This window comes from Lepidothrix coronata, unplaced genomic scaffold (assembly GCF_001604755.1).
Source record: "Lepidothrix coronata isolate B3197 unplaced genomic scaffold, Lepidothrix_coronata-1.0 Scaffold34, whole genome shotgun sequence".
In the NCBI taxonomy this organism is placed as follows: Eukaryota; Metazoa; Chordata; class Aves; order Passeriformes; family Pipridae; genus Lepidothrix; species Lepidothrix coronata.
Window position 1 is genome coordinate 2377594 of NW_016690214.1, and position 24376 is coordinate 2401969.

At 40.9% G+C, this 24376-nt stretch overlaps 1 protein-coding gene across 1 annotated transcript in view; it reads right to left on the bottom strand.

The window, feature by feature from the left end:
* The window catches only part of CEP112 (centrosomal protein 112), a 156443-nt gene that overhangs the window by 59876 nt on the left and 72191 nt on the right, over nucleotides 1-24376 (bottom strand). Inside the window, exon 21 of the mRNA XM_017811814.1 lies at nucleotides 321-551. Coding sequence (XP_017667303.1) covers nucleotides 321-551 — 231 coding nt within the window. The remainder of the gene's footprint in view (nucleotides 1-320; nucleotides 552-24376) is intronic.

Consider the following 24376-nt stretch of genomic DNA (forward strand, 5'->3'; position numbering starts at 1 on the left):
TACCTGTGAAATCACCTGTGTTTTTAAAGTCCTGCTGGCTTCCAAGCACCTCAGGGCACCTTCCACCCCCACTCTCTGGGTGCTGCCCGGGGCTGGAGGTGCTCCCAGTCCCTCTCCCAGGGCTCAGATCACAGCCACAGCTCAGGGTGAAGGTTTTCATCACAGAACCACAGAGGGCAGATCTACAGCAGACATCTGATTTTCCAGCTCAAGCGTCCCCTAAACATTTCCCCCCCAGGGAAGCTTTGCTTAGCTGACTTTTGGGGTGACCGTTCCCCTCTCTCCACACCCCACAAATCTGCCCCATGTGACTCTCTTACCTTGTCCAAGACCTTCTCTGTCTCAGCCGCGTGTCTCTTCTTCAGGTCTAAGATCATTTTTTCCGTCTCCATCTTCATCTTGTTCACTGTGGCCTCCTTTTCTCGAGCTGCCTTCAGCTTCTCCTCGTCCCTCTGACGGCTCAGGTCCAGCAGCTGCTGGTTCCTCAGAGAATTTGCCTGAATGAGCTCTTCCCTCAGCCTGAGGATTTGGTTCTCCAGGTTACAGATAACCTGTGAGAAAGAACAAACTAAGTGAGAAAACCCAAAGCCACAAAATAAAACCCACTTGATTTTCTTAGAAAGGGTGTTAGCAGCACTCAAAGGATGCTCCAGCCCTTCTCCTGGCCTCTCTTCCCTTTCTCTTCGTGCCTGCAGATGAAAACAGCTCCCCCCTGCCCAAAGCATTGGCAAGGTTGGCATTTTTGGAGGGGGTGCCCCCATAGGTGAAGAAATTTAGTTTGTGGCATATAATCACTGTAACTTCTATCCATGCCTTCTTCTGTTATCCTTAAGAAATCATCTGCCCCCTTTTAATGAGGTATCATCAATCATTTATCAACAGCTCCCAGACTCTGATGTAGGAACACAAAGGGTTGAAGAATCAAAATGATAAGAGATAAAACTGTGCTACTCCTCATTAGACAGAACACATTCTGTTATTTTGCAGTAGTAGTAGGTACACATTTATTACTTCAGATGTACACTTGCATATAACTCTTATTAGTTACTTTTTAAACTCAATTTCTTCCCCAGGTTCTCAACCAAAGTACAAGAGTATCACATCTGAGATACAAAGCATTGTCCCTACAGAAAAGTGGAATGTATGATGGTGCAAGCACATCCATGTTTTCATTCATAAATATAATTCTGAAAATTAGCATTTTCACTAAACCCTCACACAGTTATTTCCCCTTTTTTCCTCCTGCTTCACAAGTAACTTTGCAGTTCCCTGGAACTCCATCACAGAGGATGAGATAATACTGAGATAAGAAACTGATGTTCTACCAAACAAATGCAGGTGACTCAGTTCAAGCTTATTAAAGACTTCACAAAAAAAAATCTGATGAAAACTAGTGTATATTTAAAGTTCCCGTTGCCCTGGAATGCCAGAACACTGATTCTAGAGCTCTGGGCTTGTCTTTCTTTCCAACTGCTATTTTTCTTCTTTAGACACTTTTAATACACCGTCTGTACTCAGCTAAACCATTTATCTGCAGTGTCTGAGAACCACATTACTACAAAACTTTGAAAAAGAAACATCCATTTCTGACCAAAGTTGGGACGTGAATGACTATCAGATCTATTGCCTTGAACATTAATCTCCCAAGACAGATTGTTATAAATACTGTGATCTGAGAGAGGAAAAAAAAAAAAAAAAAAAAAAAATCAAGGCTTGAAAGTTTGCCCGTTTTTCCGGCTATTTGAACTATCTGGTGTAACAAAGACGTCGTCTCCCTTCAAACCTTCAGTTTGTCCTTCAGCTATCACAGCTGTAGCATGTATGAAACAATATTAACCCCCTCAGAAACTTATTTGGCTTCCATGCTTTCTTAATTACTCACTGGCACTGCTCCCCACTGTGTCAAAGGTAAAATTGTGTGTATGGTAGAGAAGGAGTGAGCACGTCATTTGTATACAGAACTCTAACACAGGCCACATATTTCAGCTCTATCAGCATTATCTCAAACATATGTTTCATATAGTGTAATCTGCACTAGATCCTTTCCTTCCTCTCCTGAGCTTTTCCTCTACACATGTTTAATTTCTTATTAAATCCGTATACAGGCTAAAAACGTAAAGTACATTTTAGTCTATAATTATAATCCACAATGTGCTTTCATAATTCTTTCGGAAAATTATTTCATCTCAAGATCACAAAAACATGACAGCCTGTCTGGCTTTCCCTTAGCCAGAGAAACACTAACTCAATGAAGATAATAACTACAATTTCTGTTGGATGATATGGTCTGAGTTCCAAACTGACACACACGGCATTTGGGTTTTTCAACAGCTGTCCCAGTGCAAGTCCTGCCTGGAATAATCACAATTATCTTTTAATCTGTGAGAGCTCCTTTTGAGAGCTCATTCCCCCACCACTACCACTTTCCTTCTGTTTTTTTTTCACCCCCTTCTTTCTTTTTTAAAATGAAAAGCTTCCTCTAACTACACTCTCCCACACACACATAAGTGAAACTAAGATATTACATTGCTCAGAAGTTCCCTAAAAAGTTTGTTAAAATATTTAGGATAAGAAACCAGGGCTAACTTTTTATAACACAGGGAAAATTCATTCATAAATGACATTACAAGCCAAAATAAAGGCTGGGCGAATTCCTGACTCAATTGTTACGTCTTTTCTGCTTTACTTCATTCTTTATTAATGATTCTTATAAAAAAGCAGAAAATGAAATGGCACAATACAGTGTTTTCTACTGCCAGAAGGAGAAAGTAACAGCTCCCAGCCTTCAGATCCCAAATGGGGAGCCAGCTGATCGTGGGCTGTTATAGGTAAAGTAACAGTAATTAATATGCAAAGGAGCATTAATGTTGGACCTAATAGATGGCAAAAGCAGATTTGGTTCTATTAGGAGAGAAGAAAGGCTCTGGAGACGGGGTGATGGCAGCGAAACTAATATGATTAAAGGAGTCCCTTTGGAGCAACTTCACTGCCAGTAAGATGATGTTAAGAGACATCTAATCTCCCCAAAGTGACTGGAAAAAGCTTATATTGGGGATCACAGCCACAGTTCCTGTCAATTACTTTCAAATAAGCCCAGTTCTCACAGCCAGATTAGGTTTTCTCATAAACAAAGTCGGTGGCAGAAGCAGATTACACCCGAACAACTCACTGCCTGAGACAACCTCGGGTGACACGAGATCTTCAAGTGCTGAGGGAAATGAATCCCAAACTTTCCAGCACTAAGACTCTGCTATTCCACATGCCAGGTTTAATAAACTATTATTAGACTTAAATGTAGGCAAATTAGGAAAGAAAAAACCCCAAGATGACTTAATTCTCAGTTGTGAAAAATCCACGAAATTTAAAACTTATGAGCGACTGTCTTTTTTAACGATTCTGTGAGAAAATAAGAGCTGCAGTTACAAAATCTCACTTCTCATGCTCCAGATCCAAAGGCACAAGGTTTGCTTGCTTTCTTTGGAAAACTGAATCCTCTTTCTCAGTATTGGTTTCTTAAATTTTTCCCTGGCTGCTCTGTTTGGGAACCAAAAATGGTTTGCATGGTCCAAACAATAACTTGGGTACAAGAGCTGCTGTGAGAAATACACATCTTAAACACTCCATCTGAGCAAATTATTATTGTACTAAACTGGATCAAACATAAGAAGTAAAGACTCACAGCATGTAATAGGTCCAAAAGGTTATTGCTGTTTGCTTTCTTTTATGGATCAATGTGTTGGAGTCTTTATTTCAGTTGTGTGGGTACAAGTACATGAAATAAAAGAGATTGGTATCTATTTTGGAAAGGATGCAGAAGTTTGCAGCAAGTCCCAGGACGGCCACACCACAGGAACATGCCTCAAACAAGGAAGCATTTTGTAAAATGACTATTAATCCACATAGAGGACAACAAACAGAAAGGCAACACTGGCTTACACAGTACCCCAAATGGAAGAGAAAGACAAATACACGAACTGTGTGACAGGGTAGAGGTTTCATATGAGTTTATATGGCACACTTGTATGTCCCATGGCTGAAGAAACTGCTGGCCAAGGTGGTGATTTCTATTTCTGTTTCAAAGCAATAACTTAGAATTCTAACTAAGAATATCTGTGCCGAAATAAGTGTCATAAAAAGGGTGGGTCATGAGCCCACAGCAATTTGCCTGCAGGGAAAAAAATAGACTTGAAAGAAAAAGAAGAAGGTTGGTCACTCACTTTGGCCTATTTAAAATGCCAATAAATGTACCACGTGTTATTTGGAAGGAATACATGTGCTCTTAATTTTAAAAAGTAAATTGCATAAGAAAACATAGAGCTGGCAAAAAATTCTAATGAAAATCTGCTGGTGATGTCTGAAACTGCGACAGCTACGTGCAACAGAGAGGAGAAACGGACCCAATGACTGCAGGCTAATTAAAACCAAGGATAATACATTTTCCCGTTATTTTTCAGGAGCCCCCACATCACTCCCATGAAGCATTTCCTTGGATCAGATTCTGAGGAAGAGGCATGAGCACATCTTCACACTCAGGGCCACGGAACACACGGACCTCGCCGCCTCCCTCCCAGCGCATGACACACCAAACCACATCCACCCCATCCCCACACGGCTTCAAACGCTGTCAAGGGCACTTCAGAGTCACAAAAACAAGGCAATGGAGAATTCAGATCAAATCCACTCCTGACCTATTCCCCAAGGCTCAGATCTACAGTCACTGCGGTGTTGCCTCTGCGGATTTACAGTAAGTGAGTAACATCTCCCAGCAGAGGAAGCTGCAATAACCCTCACTGCTCTTCACTCAGGCTGCTCAAACTGCACTCAGCTGCTTAAACACCTCTGCATTTCTCTGGTGGCTCATGACAACTCTTCAAACTGAGTTTCAGAAGTTTTCTGCCCTGGGTTAACTTGGCTTCAGTCGGAGATGACTGCACTGGGCTCAGTTTGCTGCATTTAATGTTGCATGGAACATTTAAAAAACCCCACAACAACCCCCCCCAGAACCTCTGAGCAGTGCCTTAGCTCTGAGGTTACAGTATCACAGAGATCCCTTCTAGGATAATAACCTAAAATATCAGCCTGTAACAGCCCTATTTGACCCACCAACATGCAGCTTCTGCCTCTGAGTGCCAGGACCTTCTCAGCATTTCCTCATGTGGAAGACCATTAAAATGAGCAGTGTGTGCTGGGAACCATCAGCTGGACCTTCTGAAAGGGAGATTTGTCTCTTTGTGCCTCATTCCACTGGTGTGACAGCGATGGATGAGGTATCCATAACATCCCTTATTGGGCACTGGATTATTTTGGAAAGGAGATCAGTCCAGTGCAGGGAAAGGAAGTCTGTAGTAAAAACAAATCTCACTTTGATGATGAAGAATTAAAAGGAAAAATAAGGAAGAAAGCAGAAACACCCAGTGATTCAGTGGTGACAATGACTCCCTTTTTACCCAGGATCAGTGCAATGTCCCAGAGGAGGGGGATGAAGTGTCCCCTCCCAGTCACACAGCAACTGGTGACATATCTCCTGCAAAATACCTTAGAGGGATTATCTGCTCAAAGTGGGAATCTCAACTACTTCAGCTTTCTTATGAGCAAACAAAGCTTTATAAAACGCTGGGAAACAGATCATACAAGTTTCTCTACCATCAGAAAAATAACCAATGCACTTCACATAAAAGAATTCTGAAAAATAAACAAATATACTTGCAGCTCTGAGCTTAGGAAAAAGCGTAGCTGTAAGAACTTCAAATGTGTGTAATGTTGATTTGTGTTTAAAACAAAATTGGTTTGTATTAATGAGTTTTTCTGCTGCAGCTTCAGCAAGTCACAACACTCCTCAGAAGGGATATCATTCTAGTTTTGGGGAACTATCCCTATGATTTTATCCTTAAGAGATAAAAGAGTTCAGCAACCAAGGACCAGGCACAGTGCTAATGGATCTCTATCTTTTCGTCCACAAAGCATCCTACTGAGTCCAACTCACCAAACCAATACTTTAAAGTAGTTGTATTTTAAATTCAAGAGTCATTGAAATGTAGTCATTTAAGTTTTTAAAGTCATCTTGTAAATAAAGCTTTGTAATGAACTAAATTATGCCCATTTTAAACAGCTATATTGAAAATATTTTCTATACCACAGCAATTTCAATTAAAATATGTTAAGAATTTATTATCCAATTTTCCTTGTGACTGGTAAAATCAGCAATTTGTCAATATTATGAACCCTTTAAAAGATAAGATCTGATTTGCAAAGCAAACTACTGTGAATGTCACACACATTATCACAGGGGTAATGATGTGGCAGAGCACAAATTAACAGGGATAAGTAATAAACAGCTATTTAGCTTTCACAGCACAATCTATTACACTGTCAAGTTTAAATGCCTTTTGGGTAAGAACACACAGGCCCATAAATGAGGGCAGATAAATGAAATGGTGTGAAATGAAGTGAAAATGAGCAACAGTTCAGTGACCAACAGGTTGGGCTCAGCTCCTAAGATCATTCCAAAGAGCATGGGGCTGTGCAAGCTCTTCCAGAGGAAATCAGGGAAGCCACCACCCTCATCACTACAGGCAGTCCTGGTCAGTGGTCTAGGACTTTCTGCAAACTCTAAAATATCAGCTTCAATACTCAAAGATGCACTTTATTATATATTTATACAGTATTTTGTGCATATTGAAGTGTTCCTGCTCCTGAATGGAAAAAAAGTTCTGTCCAGAATGTTGCTGCTATTGCACAACTCTTAACTAGGAGCCATCTTTATCCTACATACATATATATATCTCCCATATATATCCTGTACATGACTACATTGCAGTGATGGGGTGAAGTTATTAATACATTCATAAATGAAATGTTCACAGTTCATAACTCAGGCTGGATAAGATCAAGTTTAGGTCTTGCAGAACTTAGAAAAACCAAAGCTGCACTCACTAACCTGCCCAGCACATGAGGAGTGGCAGTTCTCTAGACTCAAACAGAATATCCAGTGTCAAAAAAACTTCAGTAACAGCAGTGCAGGTGGCAGCTAAGGGTAAAATATTTACTGTTCAGCAGTGTCAGATCCCAATCTCCATATTCCAGGGCTTATGCAAAGGCCTATTGACTCCATCTCCACACAAACTCAGCCTTTCTCACCTTTGCAAATGTACCCCTGACATCCCTCTTGAAAACATCCACTGGGGCTTGTAAAGTGAGGTGTTGAGCTGCCAACTTACATATTTATTCTATTAATTTTACCAGCATTAAGCTGCTTTTAAAGGTCAAACCTCCTTGGTCAGATTCTTTACGTGGACTGTTCCAGCACCGTGTATGCTCTGAAAAATGCCTCTAACATTTATGCAGTATATTACAACTAACCCTGCTTATTTTGTATCTACCAGGGTGTCAGTCAGGGCTGGGGGGCAGGTTTAACACCACCTTACCTGTACAGAGCTAAACATCACTCTCCTCTTCATGTCCAAACTATGGTGAACACCCCCCTCACCCCAAATCTTGCACTTAACATGGTCCCAAGAACAGTCCAGCACTCTTTAAGACTAGAATTTACTTATTAGTGACGTATTTGCTCTTGTCTCCTCTTGTTCTACAGCTTAAGCATTTTCCTGAAACACAGTGAAAGTGTTGACTCATGAAGAACAATAGTTATCTTCTGCTTAGCTCCATTTTCAATAAAATTAATGAAAAATGAGCCTTCCCATGTCACTCCTACAAATAAACACACATTTCCACAGGTAACCTAACCCCCAAACTGTTTGCTAACTCTGCCATGTATTTCTGAAGGCTGAAAAGGAACGAGCAAGGCCCAGCTATCAAAATGCCAGTAGGAAAAGCTACACTGAACATATTGGCCCCACTCTTGTTTCTACACCTGAGAAAGGAGCAGCACATTTTTGAGATCTGCTGTGACGTGACATCAAGCAAAACACGATTTTTGATGATTTTCTGTCCCAAAAGGAGTGCTCTGAAACAGATCTGGACTTTTACAGAAGCCACTTAGCTGCCTAAATACCAGTTAATGTAAATGGCACTTAAGCTACAAACTGGGCTTAAAAAAAAAAAAAAAAAGAAGGGGAGGAAGAAAGAAAGGAAATCAGACATCCATTTGAACAGCTCCACAAAGAGCTTAAAATTAACAGAGCTTATTTTGATTTCTTAATTTACATAAGTACATTTGATTCCAATTTAGTTAACAGCAGCTAGAAAGCAGAACTTCATATAGGTTGGTTATTGTCACTGCCTTCCTAATAAAATGAGTTTTAGTCAAACAGAAGAACCTTGAGCTTACAAGTGCAATAAAAACAATGCAGTGCACTGGGGAGTGAAAGGATTACTTACCACGTTGAAATTGAGATAAATGTAAATACATTTTCCATTTAACAGTTCTAAGACCTGTAACAGACTTGGCCCTCTTGCCTGGCAGACAGATCCAGAATAGTTTCTCATTACCTGATTTACTGTATTTGCTTTGAAATAGATTAGTGAGTCAAAAATTAAAACACCCAGCCTTCTTTCTCCTCTCCTTTTATCTGATGAAAGAAATGTTTACATTTGTGTTCTTCTTTGTACAAACACAAAGATTTGAATAAGACTGCTGAGAGACCTTCCAGGAAAGGACTCATTTCCTTCTGTCTTTCTACTAAGAATTTTAATGGAGACACTCACATGGGCACATAACAATCTACAAAACTGCATTAATGGAACTTAAATATGATGGAGATAAAAAAAATGAATTGGCCATAAATATCTGTTTAATGCAGTGATCCCCTAAAATAACTCATGAGAGCAACACACAGATAAAATACAGAGTGGCTAAAATAATAAATGAAAATCTACATGTAATACCAGGTTTTCTGCATCGTACAAATCATAACAATCTATCCCTCAAAGATGATTGATGAAAACTATACCAAATGTGTTTAGTCTTCCCCGTTTTCCTTACGAATAACTCTAAAGCTCTAATATTTGTATCTCAGGATTTGAAAGGAAAATATTCCTTTCAGTTCTGAAATAACATTGAAGTAAAGCTTGTTCTGAAAGTGAGGAAAAGCTCCTGATATTCCAGGAAGGACAGGACTTTCCTGCAATGGAATACAGAAATGGAGGCTAAAGATCTCTGTGGTGGCCTGGAAAGAACCACATGGCAATCTGAGAGTATTTCTGTGTCCAGCATCTCCTAAGTCAAAGCTTTTAACAAACATTTGCATTTAAATTTTCCACACATTAAGTTTAAAAGCATTAACATTTCCTGAACAACACTTAATTCTGATTTAAATGCAGACATGATGCATTACAGATTTAAGGATTACTACAGACATTCATCTTTATGAGGCAGCAAAATTAAATGTATTATAATTCCCAATTTGTCCCCAGAAGAGGAACAGGCTGCACTGTCTGTGAGAAATGTCTTTGCTCTGTCAACTATTGAAGAAACTTCACTGTAAGTAAAAAAAAAAAGCCAAAACAACCCTATGCCCAAAAAAACACCTAAAAAAGCAGCACACCCTTTTCTTTTGGATGCATTTGTTGAAATTACTGCTTGAAACAAACATATTTTGAATATTCCAGAAGTTTTACCCCACACAGCCCATACGGGTTTTATGGAGACCGTAACGGAAACGGCATCGGATGCAAACCCTGACAGGAGAAACAAGAGACAAGATGCAGACACAAAGCCTTATTAATAAGCTGTTCATGCACAAAATATCTCCCAACTCCTGAAGCTCCTACTTGTAGAAAAGCCAACTTTGGGCAGCAACTCCCAGTCAGTCCATCTGCCATGACCAGCCCCTCAAGAGGCGCTTGAGGAGACTCCAAGTTGGTGCCTCTGTCCAAGCTCTGCCCTGACTGGTAATAAAGTGGAAAAGATAAATTTTACAAAACTCCAGCACAATCACAGGAAGCCAACTAAAGAAGCCAATGCTGTTATTCTCTGGGCCAACAATTAAAGACTTCAATGCACCAGCCTGTGAGTCCTTTTCTGCTCTGCTAAAGAAGGTGACACACCAGGAACCTCTCTCGTTACTGATGTCACCCTGCTGCACTAAAGGTGACAGTCTTTAACCAGACATGAAGCCCTCGTTCTCTGTGTCATGAATGGCAATATTTGTGGGCAGAAATCCTGAAATCCAGCAGCTTCAGAAATAAAAATCATGGCACTTACAGGTTGTAGGCTTTAAAGAAATAATCAGCTTCTAACTTTCAACAGATCCCTCGTTTCAACCAGTGACAATGGCTGCAGGATTTCCGTTAATCAATGAGTTGTGGTAAATTCCTGTAAATTCCTGTCTATACATTAGCTGTTTGCACAGATGAGAGGCAGAATTACACACAGGTATCCAACATCTGGCTTTCTCCTTTTCAAACCAACTCCTCCTTGCAAGGAGGATATTCCAGTCGACTATCTTTAGGGTCAATCCTGCTGTCAAACAGATAAATGTGTCACCTACATCAGAGGATGGAAATCCTAGAGAAGGAGGTCTTTAGTCTAGCCTAGATGTTAGGCTGGAGTCAAGGGCATCAGATGATGGTACTAAATGTCACACACACAGAGCTGACGCTGTTTCAAGCCTCCCTCTCTGCACCTTCATCCTCAAGTGCTGGTTTCACTATTCCCCTCACCTCAACAGTGGCTCTTCTGACTTGAGAGACCTTTTGGAAGCCTCCTGCTCCACAGCTACCAGTTCAGAGAGATGAGATCAATCACAGGGTGATCTGTCCAAAATAAGTGAGAACTGTGTGCATAACATCTCTTTTCTTGAAATGGAGAGGTTTTTTGGCTCAGCATCTTCCTCTGGCACCTTTACATTGATCTCTGTCCTTTTCATCCTTCTCTGTTTGTCCTTGAATTCAGCTGATGCCACTTCGTTTTCTGAATGACAAACAGGCCACTGCATCCTGAGGCAGGAATTTCTTCAGATTTATTTATGCAACTGTTTTGAATCTACTGTACTTCGAATAAATATTTATATGCAGTTTAAATGCAAAATCTAAATACATGCTAAACATTCAGATTCTATGAAATACCAGTAAAGTAAAATAAGCCATTAAATACATCCATTTACACAGGTCCATGTTTATATTTACTACCCCCTCCTCTCAAAAAAAAAAAAGAAAACAAAACCCAAAACACAACATCAAAATTGCATTAAGAGACAGGAACAATGTGTAACTTATAAACTGAATACTCTGGCAGGGAACAACAGCTGTGGGAAGGGTTTGAAGGAGAAACTGTCGACTGGAAGCAGAGCACCAAATGGAGCTGTCTCCTTTTTGTACTACAGTGAAGCACAGTCTTTTAAGAGGACATAATTTGCAGGCTTTTGAAATTTGCTGCTTTACTCTCTGGAAAGCATCACTGTTTTGAAGGACACAGTCTTATTATGAGAAAGTAAGAAATGATGACTATCTACCACATTTCTACTAACACAAAGATCAGGGAACTAGGAGAAAGATTATTTCTTGAATACCTTGAGGTGGTAGTTTCGACAAATGGCTTCTGATGGGTTTGTGAGACACGAGGTTTTGGGTTTCCCCATACCTAATTACCACATTAATGAAGGCTATGGCTATAAAGGAATAGCAAGGCTCTCTCTGCTAAACCTCCTTGAAAAGCAGGCACAGGAAAACAAACATTGCCTTCCATATAAATGGCTACATTAGGAGCCATTACTGATTAATGCTGAGTATTTTCTCGAAGCCTCTGATGCAAAAGATGCCAAAGGAGGGGTTTGTTTTGCACAACCTTAGAAATGATAGCAATCTACTAAGTACCCCACACAATACTCAGGTAGAGCAGGTAAGAATTAATTGGTACCTTCTCCCCTCCCCAGAATTTCAGATGCTGAAACTGTTTTTGCCTCTATTGAACCAGCTCGGCCTAGACTGGCTTGTCCCGCAGTGACATGTATATTGAATACAAATCAGACAGCAGAGCTTTAAATCTGTGTTGCAGCTCTCATTTCCAATTCGAGAACTGTACTATAATCATAAGCTTCTGGTGGATGAAAGGAAATCAGCTCTCTGAATATTAGCTAATGCCACATTTGCAAGTCCTGAAGAGATCTGTGCTGTTTAAAAAAAAAAAAAAAAAAAAAAAAAAAAAAAAAAAAAAAAAAAAAAAGATCATTTCTGGTGAACCTATATATATGAATCGCTTTGTACTGCTCGACTGATAGAAGCGATGCCTGTGCTGGGATTAAACCCTTTTCATCATAAAACCTCATCTGGTTCGGAGTCCAAGTCCATCAAACCTTTTCCCTTTAAAGTCCCGCCTTTGATTCCACATCAATTTATTCAAACCGCAGCTGGGTGGCTGAAAACGAAAGGACAGCATCATTTAAACCAACCATGTTCCCAACTTGAAAGAAGGACTATAATTAAAAAAATGGGCATAAAAGAATGGAAATGGGATAATATTTTTTAATGGTAGTTCAAAGGCCGACAGATGTCAGAGCCTTTGAAGATGTCAGTACACTGAGCAAGGAGTTGCCATTAAATAGTTTGCCTGAGAGGTGAAGCAGCTTTTTAATGACTGAAAAAGCCCTTGCAGACACATCCTTGTGTTTTTAATTTGTCAGAGTTTCTGCAGTATTTTCTGATTAATGACACATGATTATAACTGCATAGCACACATATTTTTATACTTTGTTAAATGAATACTTTATTCCACATTCCTTCAGTGCCAGATAAAAACAGGAAAGCTTTACTACAGAGTCCAAAACTATTCAGATTGCTCAAATATTTATGGTAATTTGAGGGGATTGGCCAGATCCAGAGCTACTATGTGTTGCTACCTTTTGTTCTTTAATGGAGCTATTACTACTGCCATCACAATGTGCATGCATTAAGGGAGCATGTGACCCAGTAATGCATTATGCCCTTCTTGTGCCCTAAACAATCAGAGTTTTCATAATTCACTGATGAACAAAGCCATCAAATCAAAATAACATTAAGAAAAATCCCACTGTTGATCCTGAACAATACAAACAATGGCTGTGCCAATGTATTGTAAGCAGAAAATAACTTTTCCAAGGGAAAAAAAAAGCAGATTGCTAGGAAACATCATGTTCAGAAGAAACACAGCAATATTTATAAATGCAGATAAAGTCCCCATCTTGGGCTGAGAAGATGCTCCTCCAACATCCTTCATCTCTCTGTTAACATATGCAAATTTTTTCTATTTTCACCATGAATGGAAAGTGTAGTAGCCTGAAAAACCCAGGGACAATTTCTTTTGCTCACAGGACCATTTCTTTTGCTCACATCCCTGCTCAGCTTTTGTGGTCACGTGCCTGCAGGGAGAGCCCAGGGACAACCCAGCCCTGGGGAGGGACAGGAAAGCCAGCGCTGGGTGCCCTGCCTTCTATCACACCTTAGAGCAGTCACTGACACGAAAACACAGTCATTACAAGGGAATTTGATTAATGCATTGCTCCTTCTGCTCTTCCTACCCAGATTCAGCTTGTAATTTTGGACCAGAAATAGAAATATCATGGGCTCAGCTAAGAACGTGCAGAGGGGTTGGATGTTCCACAGCAGAGCTCTGTGAGATGAGCTTCTGGTTTCCCCTGAACATTTACATGATTTCCTAAGTGTGAATATTTGGCTTGTTGCAATCCACATGCACCAAAGAACCTCTCTCAAACCTGCTGCCTACCACCCCCATCAGAACCTCCTGGAGGGGAGGAAGGGAATTCCTTGGACACTGGAGCTGGACACTCACTGGATCCACGGGGGGAGATGAAGGGAGCTGTGAGCCACAGATGTTCTGCCGTGTGTCCAAAACACTGTGCAGTTCTCCAACTGCAAAGGCAAGCACTGGAAATTTTGAAAAGACCATGGCTGCAGAGAGAAGAAACGTAATTCTGAAATGGAATTCTCCCACATGTATTTATTGAATGAAAACAGAGCCCCGCTAGGAAAAAATATGACTATGTTATGATTTCACTGTAAAGAACATGAAGAAGTGGACTATTTTCAGTACAAATAATTGTAAATCCCATTCCCAACTGACCTGCAGCCTTCCTCCTTGAGTTATTCCAATGTTACCTTCCAAGATAATTTTATTTAAAAGGCAAAACAAAGCCTAACCTACCACACATCACCGGACTGCTTGACTTTATCATGAATCTCACGAAGATCTGAAACCTCAGTCTACACTAATGTGACATTACAAACTTTTGCCACTTTTCCTAGTGGGAGCAGCCAGGAAGCTGCTGAGCAGGGTTGGGGTGGAGCAGCCACCAGGAACACCCATGGACCAGAGATGGGAGATGAAGAGCTCATTCCCTCTTCCACCCCCATCTCAGCAGTTTGGCAGGTCCTGGCTGCCTGGGGGTCTCAGTAGGAGTGCTGAGACAGGGGTACATTCCAGATGGAATAAAGGAAGGGAGCCAGCTCTCCCCAGTCCAAAGGGCCATTGATGGCTCCACTCTACACAGATGTGGTACTTTTTCCTCACATTCAGTTATTTTGACACTATGGTAAAAATAGCAAAATAAAACACTGAATTTTAAGCACTTACAGTTCAGCTGAAATAAACCTTCAGAGAACAAAGAAAAGGCACTTCTCTAAGCTGTGGGACTTTCTAGAGAATTTCAAATTACTCACAAAAGATGTGTCAGAATTCTGAAGAAACATTACAAGATTCTTCCCAAATGGGAAATATCAGACATCCTGAAAACAATGTTTTGCTACAAAACTCCGTGTAAGCAGGCAAAGCTGAGCCATTCAGACTCTATCCATTAGAGGGCAATAATCCATATACACACACTCACACACATATACATACAAAAACACACACACTCTCTCACTTATCCCCAAGTGATTTTAGCAGGAAAAATTAGTATTTTCTCTCTAATGTTACCCCTGGTAACATTGACAGCCTGGGTCCTGTGCCATTCCCTCCCCCTCCACTCCCCAACAACAGCATCCAACAGATAAAAGGTGCAACGAGAAATTATTCTTTACATTTGCTTTCCCACAAGGAAATCTTTACAATGCACAGCTTTAGAAGGGTTACAATCAGTTGTTATCAAACACAGCTTGAGGAGAGTGGACAAGTAGCATTTCTATAAGCACAGAAATCATTAGAGGGGTTCCCAAACTTTGAACAGACAAAAATGTTCTTCACATGCTCATCTCCCACCTAAGTCAAACGTTTTTCCTTTTCCTCCAGTCACATAAGAACCTTTGATAACAGCAGCAACTGCAGACATGGCAAAGGGCCAGGACACTTCAGATGCCTCTTGATGCTACAGACAAACCATGGAAGGGCATTTTTTGATGCCCATTGGAGCCACTTGAGGGAGGCAGCTCACGTGCTGTGTCCTCTGCTTTCCTGCTCCAACAATGCCAACTGATAACCCCCACTGTTCATCACAGGTCCCCAACCTCCCCCTGGCTGCCCCCACTTCCCACATCCTACAAGCACAGGTTTGTGATATGAGCTCACTGGGGCAGGAACTGTCTGTCCTTACATATCACAGAGATCCCCCCCCCAGAGGATTCCAGCAATACAAATAATTGCCATCAGCCCTTAAACTACTGCTTGTCAACATCTCATTAGCTGCAGGATTGCTGGAGTTCACAGGAACACCCAGGCAGCTGGATCAGTCACATAATGACCAGTAATTCCTGTGAGCATCCACACTCCATTGATTTGTGTTTGGGTGGGGTTTTTTTCCCTTTTGTTTGTTTGTGGGCTTTTTGTTTGTTTTTGTTTTGTTTGGGTTTTTAAAAAAATATATTACTCTGCAATTATCAATCTGTGTTTCATTAGAAACAGCAATTCAGGTAACAATTTCATCTAACAGCTCATTGTTTTCAGCAACTGCTGAATAAATATTGATTTTATACTAAACTAAAGGTTTAATTTAAGATCTGACTTCAACTTCATAAGGTCCAAGATGAAGATGTAGAGTAACACACTGGTCATGTTGCTATCCCAGACAGGACACTTGTGCCCTTGAACTCAGAAATCCCTAAGGATGCCAACTACAGCAGGAGAACATGCAGCTCTCTTCAAGTCTTCCAGTGCACTCCGTGTTTGCAGCAGCTGCCTTTCCAAAATCACTTGCTTCGCTGTTTCTCTTTTCTAAATTCATTTTACAGATGCCAATACAGCAGAAAGCACAGACTACAAAAGAATTCAAGCTGTCAGAGACAACTTTAGAAGAATTGTATCACCCGTGTGGAAGACTGAGTTCACTCTTCGTGGGATTTTCAGATCTGTTTCAAGTGAAAACACTGTGTCAGGGGGTTTAGTCTTTTCTTTTCTTCTCTTTTTTTTTTTATTTTAAACTACATCAGTGCTGATTTTATGAACTCTGAAGAACAACTGTAAAACCTGAGAATGCAACACTCACGATCAGGCCAATATTTCAGGGGTCAAAAGGAAAGTTTTCTCATTTGCAGTATTTCAGGAGGACCTTCAGACATATGAATACAAATTACTGTGAGACATGTAATTGCAGTTTGAAATATATTGTTTTCTCTATTAAACAGAAATCTACAGCATCCTTGACATCAATTTCTGTCACTTTGTCATGATAAACACTCAGGTATTAAGTACCTTCCACATCATGCACCCAGGCATGATTCCAATTAGTGCTGAATAGAAGACAAAATGTCAGCTTAATAAGCTTCAATTTGCAAAGTCTTTGAACATCCAATGATATCATCACTTTGCCAATCATTTCTTGTACTTTGGCTTCTCTTTTTCCACATCACCTTCCCTGTCAAAAGAAAGTCTTTCAAATCCCCAGAAAGGGAAGACATGAACAACGTCAGTCATTGGTCTGACGGAGCTGAAAGATCCAAAAATGACTCCACAATACATCAACAGAGAACTATGATGTGCACAATACTCCCTCAAAGCTAATTTGCTGCCAACATGTAGAGTAATTGGGGGAAAAAAGTCTACTTTAAAGTCATACTGTGAGAAATATTTTTTTGCATGAAATCAACACTAAAGACCTTAAATCACTGTCAGAGTCTGTGCCACTCGTTCAAAGGGAGAAACAGGATTTGTTCAGGTAAGGTGACAATCATTTCTTCAAAGGTGAGTGGGCCAAGGAACAGCTCTGCTGTCTGACTTGATGCTGAAAATAATCACTGTACTTTAAAATAATGGGGTTTATTTCCAATTTTTTTCTTAAAAAAAGGTTTCCAAGAAGAAAAAGGCAATTGCAGAGAAGGCATGTCCAGTTCTGAGAGGCTGAACATCCGAGGCTTGCCCATGTCCAAAGCCCACAGCTGAGGACGCACGATGTTTTCTCCACATGGAATTTCCCCAAATGCAGAACCTGAAATCCCTGCTCTTATTTGGGTGTGAGGGAAAAGAGAAACACAAAATGGCAGCAGAAAAGATGAAGTTTAATGAACCAGGATGGGAAGTGTGGAGCGACGGGCTCCACGTGGGCTGTGCCAGGGCGGCTGGTCCTGCCCAAGGACCCAATTTAGGGTCCCAGTTTCAAGAAGGAGATGGGTAATGGGCTCTCCTGACCTGAATCCCTGGAGGAGGTGGTGGTAGCAGCAGGACTGACCAGAGCACAGCACCAGTGACCCACGGGCTCCACCGCCCAGGTCCAACGCGATTCCTGGCACTGCGCCGAGTTGTCCCATTTTTTGGCTTGCACGTCCCACGGAGCCCGGCCAGGAGCCCTTTGCTGGCACCTACTTGTTACTCAGCACTCTGAGCTGGCAGGAGACAAACCCCAGCCCACACTGGGCGAGGTGTGATATGCCAAGAGTCAGTGCTTTGGTAGAAAAGCAGCTGGAGCGGCTCGGAGGGAGTGGGTCTGACACTGCTTCCCGGAGGGCACTGGGAACACACAGTGGGAATGGCGCTGGTGTTGTAGCAGGGGTGAAAGAGTGCAGAGCATTTCCCTCCAGCTGATGGGACAGCAAATTCCATACTTGTGAGGCAGAAAAGGAGACTCTGAGGAGTTGCTACAGACACAGGGGTTGGGCCAGTGGGGAAACAGCTGCAGAGATGTTCAACGGTGAAACACTCAGCCTGTGCCAGCACCATCATCTTCAGACCTGCACACAACCCACCACGGGGCTTTGAGGGTTTTTTCCCCTCATGAAATACAGGAAAAGCAGAGAAGTCTCCCATTTTTCTTCCTGACTAAAGCAGGAGGAACAGGCAGAGCAGTGCAGGGCACCCAGGGCAGTGCAATCTGCCACGAGCATCTCAGCTGCAATTTGTTACTGGTTTTCCACTTGAAGGTTTCTTTATAATACTTTAATGTGGGAGCGTGCAGAGCTGTATGGATGGGCTCATATTTCTCAGCTGACATATCTTCAGCCAAAGTATGTCAGCTACAGGAGAGGGCAAGGCTTTGCACTGGCTCTGGGATTTCTTCTTCCCCCATCAGAAACCACATAAAAGAAAAATACAAATAAATCAGCTCTCCAAAATTGCTATTTATTACCTCATCATGAAACTGTCTACTGGACCCTGCAGTGGTATTGAGTAATATCATTACTTAAACCATAAAGAGGTTGTATTTATTACTCAAAATTGGGAAAATTAGCATCCATATGGATCTTATTGTTTTACGAGCAGCAATGCTGCCAAAACAAGTGGTGTTAACATTCCAAACTACAGATTGTCACCATTTCTTGTCCAGTGTTTCATTCTTTCATTTGGTATTTAAAATACCTTTGAATTGAGGAACTGAACAGATCATAGAATCTCTGCTATCAGATAAATCATTTAACAGCCAGACTACTGTTCAAAACTTGATTTACGGTGGCAGTGAGTGAATGGAATTAACATCTGCTGACCTAAGGAAGAGAGACTAAATTGATTTTGGATAATCTGTCTTTAGAAAAGGGATGAGAGAAAAAGCACACTCTAAGAAATTTAACTACTTAATTTGCAATACATAGCACCTTAGTAGGTAATCCCAGACAGGACATCCTAACCTCCATCCCTGGAAAAATGATGGAGCAAAACTCCATGAAATTAATTTCCAGACCCAGGAGGAATGAAAGAGTCGCTGAAATCAGTCAACCTGGATATACCAAGGGCAAATCAGGCTTAAATAAAAAGAGTGGCTTCTGCAGTGAAAGGGGAGAACTGTAAATGTCATTTATCCTGGTTTTAGCAAGGTTTTTGACACAGACTTTACAGCATCTGCACCAAAGCCCTGGATGACAGGACACAATGACCCTGTGCCACGCTGTGGATGGCAGCTCTGGGGGGAAAGTGGTCAGGTGGGGAGCAGGGCTGCCCTTCACAGGGACCCTAAACTCTGCAAGAAGGAGGAGTGGGCCACTAGGACCTGCAGGAAGTTCAGCAAACCAGATTTATTCAGCCTGGAGAACAGAAGAGTAAAGAGAAATCAACCTGCTGCCTTCAAGTGAGCGTAAGAATTATAGAGGAAAGAGAGCTGTCTTGCAGGAAGGACAAGAAGCTACAGATCCAAACAGTAACAACAGATATTCCAACTGGATAGAAAGGAAAAGGAATTTCAGACTGGACTAGTAAAGCACTGGAATATATGGCTCAACCTGGTTGTGAAATCACCACCACTGCAGATTTTTCAAAACTCAGCTGGACTTGGCCCTGAGCAACCTGATGTAGCTTTGAAGTCAGACCTGCTTTGAGCAGGAGGTTGGGCACGATGACCTCCAGAGGTCCTTCCAGCCCAGACTATTCTATGATGCTGTGAAAAACCTGCAGGATGAATGCTGGTCTCCCATTAGAGGATGTCCCTTCAGCCATCCAGGGGGATGTTTGAAGCAGACAGCACTGCTGTTTCCCAAATTGCCGCGCTTGTTCTACGGACTAAGAGAAGTCAACTTTGTTCTATTCGACAACTGTCTCAAGCAAATTACAAGACAGCACTAAAAAGCAATTTTTAAAAGAACTAAACCCCATTCATAACGTTGTGAGCAAGCATTCCCTTCTCTGGACAGCAGATATTTACTGAATAAGTTTAGTTGCAATATTTGGAACCATTTAATATCACAGAAATTACAATCAAAAGAGAGGATTTAGACACATTTGGAAGTAACACCAATAAGCAAACTCAAGAGTGTGGCTTTGCCATACACTGATCTTCACATAGAAAGCACATGCTCCTTCTATTTCAAAATCAAGAGATGATGCTGTAAATGGATGATTTTTGCAGATTAACACAGTATTTTTGCCTCTCTGCTTAGAAATGATGTTACACCACCTCAAATGCTGCAGTTATTAACATCTGTTTTGCATCTACTGATGTACTTGATGATTTATGACTTCGCTATTCCTTTATATAACCTTAAAAATAATTTCCCACCATGTATAGCTTATTGTCTATTAGTGCTAATCATTCACTGCAGCCATCACACAAACCCTGCATGCAAAGCCACACCTTGTGGATGTGTTAAAACCTGGCATAAAGATCCTTTACCTCACTGATGAGCAAAACTGATCTCATTTTTATTCAGAGAAATTATTCCTTATTTATCAACATCTATGCAGGAAATAATCACTTTTTCCTAAGCAAGGAGTGTTGTTATAAAATAAAATTACTACCATATGATTTACACCCTGCCCCTAGACAAGGGAAATCACATACTCCACCTTTTCAGCTGCCAATATTTAAAATTAAACAAAAAACCCCATGAAACCACTGATTACAATGTAATAATAACTACCAGACATATTTAATTTCATATTGTAGAAACAAAGTCCATTTTGCTGAAAAGAACTCCATCTCAGATTCAGAGTTCATATTATGTGATGAGCTAGTTTCTATGGCAACTGCTTTCTCTTTTACATACCCTGTAGACAGCACAAAATGTCTGTTGTCTCCTAAGTTAACTTAACATTTTTAATCAGCGAGTGATAATTTATGCACTATTATGTATGGCTTCCAAAAATGTCTTTAAATATTTCAAGTGCAGGACAGACTGAAGTATAAAAGGAGGGAGTGAAGTCACAGCTCCTGCACTGAATTCCTCACTAATTTCAGTCCTAATGGGGAAAAGTGGAAGAGATCAGAGATGATCACCCACCATGGCACGAGGACACTTTGATGGCTGCTCTAAGTGAGAGGGTGGCAGATGTTTGTTGTGTGTTCAACAGGTCCCAAAAGCATCTCAACCAGGGCAGCAGCTCAGCAGTGGGGAACAGAGCTGAGGATGTGACACAGGATAACCAAGGTGGGTTCACCTGGGCAGGGGAGGGGAGATTCAGACTCTCACCTTGCTGGAGGGAGCCCTGAGCCTGCACTGTGGGCTTCAGTTCAGAGCAAAGGCTCATTTTTCCCTCTCATCTCAAAGATTATGCCTGTGCTGCAGCCCAAATTCTCCCCACAGTGGATTTACTCAAGTCCAGCCATGTTGATCACCAGTATTTGAGTATTTCCACAAGAAACTGTTGCATTTGACCATTTCACTGAACTCTCAACTTCACAGCAACACTCTCAGTGAAAGCACAGTCTGAATGTCTCTATAGGACCCATCATCAGATCCCTGAGTTCAGGAGATATTCCCCATCAATGGGATCCATTGCAACCCTGACTCAGCAGACTGTGAACAACAACCAAGGAAAACCACACAAGCTCTGCAACAAATATTTGGTACTTTAAATACTTTACATCAACAGTCATGTTCATTATCCTGGGCTGACTGGTGGGAAATTAAACATGCTGCAACACAGCCAAAAGCTTTTGTTTAGGGAAAGCTAAAAGGGACCGGCTGTCTGTCTACAGGAGTCTGACTGTCAGACTCTCCAAGTAAAATACAACAAACAAATATTTAGATTGCAGCTCCATGATTTAGATTGGCTGCAGAGAAAGCCTGCATAGCAAGCAATACATTTCTTCTCATGCCAAAGACATCTTCCATTAAGAAAAGAAAAGGAAGCAAAAGGAAAAAAAAAAGAGTCATATAATTTATTTACTCAAAATTGTAAACAGAAGTGACTTCAGTAGCACTGTCAGCATCTGAATGTTTCCCAGGCTACGTCTCTCTGTACCCTCCAGACACCATCAAGCAAATTGTTCCCACTGATACTGGGAGAATGACCATGTGGGAACTGATGTTTGGAGATATTACAACAATTACATGAAGCAGAAGAGTTGATCAGTGATTTATCTGTAGGTAACAGACAAAGAACAGTAAGTACTCTCAGATCAAAGGTGAAGAAAGCCTCCTATTGTGAAACAAATGCTCCCCAAATCCTTCATATTAATATAGTACTGAAAAATCACTGTTAAAGCTATAGTTACACTCAGATTGAAACTGTGCATGTGTTGGGTATTCAGTTATCATTAAACAAGTACATAAGATCTCTTGATTTTTTCACTTGTCAATAGTTGGCAGAGCTCTGCAGCAGCCACACGGATCAGCACAGCCACTCTTCACACTGACTACATATATGGAGTCAAGATAAATCCCTTCTGTTCCCCCCACTTTGCTGATACACTATTTATCTACACAGAACCATAAACATCTACCAAGAACCTGCTGAAATGAAAATAACTATCATTGCTGGAATGAAGATATTGATCCTTACTGCTTTTTTATTTTACTGTTAACTCAACAGGCTCAAGCAGCTCGGAATTAATTCAGACAAAACCAAGTGCAAAGCACCAGTTGCAGAGAGATGGTTGATTCAAAGTGCAAAGAAGCAATTTTTCAAAGAGGAGAAGCCAGGAAAGAAGTGATGAGATGTGCTATACTGGGGCACCAGGGAAGGAGCTGCTGATTTCTGAGAAGGTAAAGCGAACCAGGATGGTAAAGGCCAAGGGGATTGTGGGAAGTGCAAAAATCAAGAGGAAAAAGGAAGCAGATACTGCAGGCACAGGATAATTCCTTATTAACTCTTCTTACCACCTCCATTCTCAACGTGCGTGTTCACCCGGCTTCAGAACCGCTGAAGGTTTTCCTTTCCCAACCAATAATGGTTTATCAAGAGCCCTAAGAAACTCCAAAAAAGCAGTGATCTCCTCTTACAGCAGCCTCATTTCTGAGAGCACAAACATTGTCTGTCACAATTAAACACCGGCCCACCAGTGACACACGCGGGCAAAACGCGCCCGAGCATTCGAGCTCCTCTTGACCCAATTACGACTGGATGAACACACTGGGCTTGCCAATTATCTCCCAACAGAACCTGGGAAAAGAATTCAGCTTCCTCGTGGAAACTTTCTTTCCTCTCCTTTAGTGCCAAGCGCCGCATTTGAAGTTACAGGGGTACATTTTATTTCTTCTTTTTCTTCTTCTTCTCGCCCAAAGGTCAACGGTTGGAAGAACAAGAACGAAAATGATCCAACTCTGTACAGCAGCTGGAACGTGGGAATCTTTGAGCTGGTTGAGGGCACGTGTCAGATGGGGAGAGAATGACATTCAAAGGATGAAGGGGAAATACAAGGGCACAACCGGCACCACAGCCCCTCTGCTTCGGTTATTAAAATTTCCTAACCCTGCTATCTTATTTCACAGAAGCAAACTGGATGGATTCTTCTCTGTAATGAGGAGTTTTGCTTCAGAAAGCCACCAATTCAGTAGCAAGACTGCTTTTATAGAAAAAAAAGAACACTTCTGTCATCCAAGGAGTTCCCTGTTTTGTGTACTAATGTATAATTAAAATTATTATTTAGGGAGGTGGGAAACAAATGACCAAGAAAAGCGTAGCTTAAGAACGGTCCTAAAGAAAAGCCAGAAAGTATTAAAAAATCTAAATTAAATAGAAGTACTGATTCAAAACTACCCTTTAAAAAAAATTTTCTGTATGATTAGCTACTGTTTAAAGAATAACAACATTATGGCATTTCCTAGAAAATGTATAGGATTCAAAAGCCTACAAAACACAGCACGGTATAAAAGCCTTTGTACTGCTTTGACTTTTATTGACCTACAAGTCAATTTACTCCTCTCCAAGCATTACAACCTCAGGTGAAAAAAAAAATCAAAGCAAGCCTCCTAGAAATGGAAAAATCCAAGAGCTAAAGTGGAATGCAACTGTCACCAAATATTCATCAGCAATACAAAAAATCAATCCACTTAAATCAAGTTCTTTTCCTGAAAATATATTAAACTTATATTTCAAAGAAGCAGTAACATTATTTTATATTTAATTAAAACCTGGCAAAGCACCAAAATCTCAATTTTTATACTCTAGTTGTGACTAAATCATTAATAAATGTATTCATATTTGAATAAAATCTAACCATTTTGTACACTGCCTTTCACGGAAGCCAAAGACCTACGTGAAAGTAGAGACCTTGGATATGCAATAAAAAAAATTAAATTAATCTTTCCTGTAACTGTAGAATAAATTGATCTGCAGGATTCAGCCATAGCTGTCTTTAGGAACATAGTGAAAAATACATATTTTAAACACACATATTAAGAAATACACATTCGC